At 43.9% G+C, this 2,965-nt stretch overlaps 1 protein-coding gene across 1 annotated transcript; it reads left to right on the forward strand.

Annotated features, from left to right (window-relative positions):
* The first annotated feature begins 217 nt into the window (after positions 1-217).
* LOC103718868 (GDSL esterase/lipase At2g04570-like) lies at positions 218-2,370 on the forward strand. The gene is made up of 3 exons (XM_008807868.3): positions 218-670; positions 736-1,225; positions 2,069-2,370. The coding sequence occupies exons 1-3, from the start codon at positions 305-307 to the stop codon at positions 2,260-2,262; spliced, it is 1,050 nt and encodes a 349-aa protein (XP_008806090.1). The 5' UTR covers positions 218-304; the 3' UTR covers positions 2,263-2,370.
* The last annotated feature ends 595 nt before the right edge of the window (positions 2,371-2,965 follow it).

Raw genomic sequence — 2,965 nt, forward strand, 5'->3', positions numbered from 1 at the left:
TTTCTGCTGGGCGGAAACACCTCAAGCGTCCCTTTCTTTCACTCTCAGCAGCGTTTCCCACTCTGAAATTCTGGCCATCCATGCATGCAGGCCGTTGGGAACCATTGCACGTTCTAGAATCATATCATTTTTCTCGCTGTTAGATAGCCCACCACCCTTTGTTACCTCAGAAGTCAGAACCATATTTTTTTTACGAGCCTCTCATTGTCATCTTACGGCGCGCCTTAGCTTCTCTGCAGTTCTCACCAACCCAACTATTTAGTCATTACCCCACTCGCCTCCGCATTTCTCTTCCTGGTTGGAGATGTCACCAAACAGTCTGCCTTGGCTTCTGCTGCTTCAGCTCTTGCTGCATCTCGCTGAGATCGCTGCCAAAGTCCCGGCAATCATCATCTTCGGGGACTCGTCGGTGGACACCGGGAACAACAACTACATACAGACCACCGCAAGGAGCAACTTCAAGCCTTACGGCCGGGACTTCATCGGCGGTCAGCCCACAGGTCGATTCTGCAACGGGCGGCTTGCGACCGACTTCATCTCGGAAGCCTTCGGGCTCCCGCCGGCCGTGCCGGCCTATCTCGATCCCAAGTACGGCATCAAGGACTTCGCCTCCGGCGTCTGCTTCGCCTCCGCCGGCAGCGGCTTCGACAACACCACATCTGACGTGCTGGTAAGTCCTTGGCCCGCAATTCCGCGTTATAATTTCATGTGATGTTAGCTTGCTTCTTTCTGCAGTCCGTCCTAACTCCATGGAAGCAATTGGAGTTTTTCAAAGAATTCAGTGGCAAGCTGAAGGCTTACCAAGGGGAAGCCCAGGCCCAAGAGACATTGAGCGAGGCTCTGTATATTATAAGCTTGGGAACTAATGATTTCCTCGAGAACTACTACATGGTGCCCTGCGGCCGGCGCTCGCAGTATACCGTGGAAGAGTACCAGGACTTCCTAATCGGCATTGCTGAAGGTTTCGTCAGGGAAATCTACCAGTTGGGTGCTCGCAAAGTAGACCTCGCCGGCATCCTTCCGATGGGGTGTTTGCCGTTGGAACGAGCCACCAATCCGATGATCGGGGCTTGCAACGAGATGTACAACAAGGTGGCGTCGGATTTTAACGGCAAGCTGCAGTTCTCGATCGAAAAGCTTAACCGCGAATTGCATGGTATCAGAATCGTATACAGCGATATCTACCAAGTTTTCTTGGATGTCGTCCGGACGCCATCGACATATGGTGAGTTCAAACAAAATCTCTCCCACGCCCTTCCACTAACGGGTACCAATGAATGATCCATCATCACATAAATGCCAACATTTTTGGCGTTGGCATCAGACGGTGGATCACTGTGGTCCACCTCCAATATCAATACTGTCACAAGTTATAGATGCATCTGCAAGCATAATTCATAAGTGGGCGGTCGCATATTTTTCATTTAGGGGACCACTTTTAGATGTGTTCGAAAACTAATATTGAGATATTTTTGTACAATAATCCCTCACTAGATTCATGAAGACCGTAACTAGGTGGTGGCCTTTCCATGATTAATAAGTTGCTCCAATTGGGTTGCTATTTTCAGCTCAAAACTTTGAATTTGGTATAAGAGTCGCGGCTTAAAATTAAGGATCAATAGATGTACATGCATGTACGCGCACGGACAATACTGATGCCTAAAACCAGCATCATTATGAAGAAATTATTAGGTGGACTAGGTCCAACGGATCAGGCTCCATCCCACAAGTACGGTGGACAACAGAATAAATTCTCGCACCGTTCTGATCTTGAATGGTTTAAATAGAAGATGGCGGGGGGTGACTATTAAACCGGTCCCAAATGTTATTATCAGTTAACTTCCCTCGAAAGAAGAAGAAAAATATTGATGATAAGGAACTGGATTAAGCTGAAGCTAGGATGAAGGGCACAAGCACTATATATATATATATATATATATATATATATATATATATATATATATATATATATATATATATATATATATATATATATATATATAGACTCAATTACTTTCTGGCTAGTTAGGTTGGCCATCAAACTCTGATGTGTTTACATGGCGTGCAGGATTTGAGGACGCAGAATCCGGCTGTTGCGCCACTGGAATTTTTGAGATGGGATACTTTTGCAACACAAGGAGTGTGTTCACATGCCAGGATGCCAACAAGTATGTCTTCTGGGATGCGTTCCACCCAACCGAGAGGATGAACCGCATCGTTGCCGATCAAGTGATGAACGCTACTCTCGGCATATTTAAGTAATGCATGTATTGCTGGATTGGAGTGACACATATTACCATGTAAATCTAATATTATTCTCATCCGGAGTTATATAACCATGCTACGTACGTGCAATTACGTTTTTATTCAGATAGCCAAGCAATTTGAAGTCTGTTTCTGTGGAACAGACTTAAATATTTCATAACTTTGTCACCAGAAAGTAGTATAGGGCGTGGGGCCAATTCATTGAAATATTGAACTGTTACAAGAAGAGAGAAGAAAAAAAAGAAGGCAGTAAGGACACTAGACTGCCAAAAAGAAGTAAAAACCCGAGAGATTTCACCATCTGTCGACAGAGATTAAACCAAGGAAAAGTTTGGTAACTTCATTTATGATTATAACAAACACAATGCATCTATAGCTGATGCTGATTGGATTTAAGGATAAGAAACAGATTTAGTAAAAAATATCTTAATATAATCTTAATGATGAAGGTAACCTTTATCCAATATCTTGAGTCATATAATAAGTATGCTTTTGAAACTAGAGCTGTGTGGATACTTAATACTTGTAGGGATGCAAGGATTGAGGATACCTTCTTCTCAACCCTGGAGGATTCAGGAAATGTTTGGTTGTGGAATATATGGAGGAACAAAGTGGAGGAATGTCTCCCTGTTCCTCCACTTTTTTCCCCATTTTGTCTATCAAACAACCAACTTTGGTCTGATGGAATAGGCTCATACTA

This window comes from Phoenix dactylifera, chromosome 1, assembly GCF_009389715.1.
Source record: "Phoenix dactylifera cultivar Barhee BC4 chromosome 1, palm_55x_up_171113_PBpolish2nd_filt_p, whole genome shotgun sequence".
Taxonomy (NCBI): Eukaryota; Viridiplantae; Streptophyta; class Magnoliopsida; order Arecales; family Arecaceae; genus Phoenix; species Phoenix dactylifera.

Excerpts from the sequence above, each read along its gene's own strand:
- LOC103718868 (XM_008807868.3), top strand. The coding sequence starts at position 305 with ATGTCACCAAACAGTCTGCCTTGGCTTCTGCTGCTTCAGCTCTTGCTG. Across the intron at positions 671-735 it reads ACACCACATCTGACGTGCTG|TCCGTCCTAACTCCATGGAA; the intron begins GTAAGTCCTTGG and ends TTCTTTCTGCAG. Across the intron at positions 1,226-2,068 it reads CCGGACGCCATCGACATATG|GATTTGAGGACGCAGAATCC; the intron begins GTGAGTTCAAAC and ends CATGGCGTGCAG.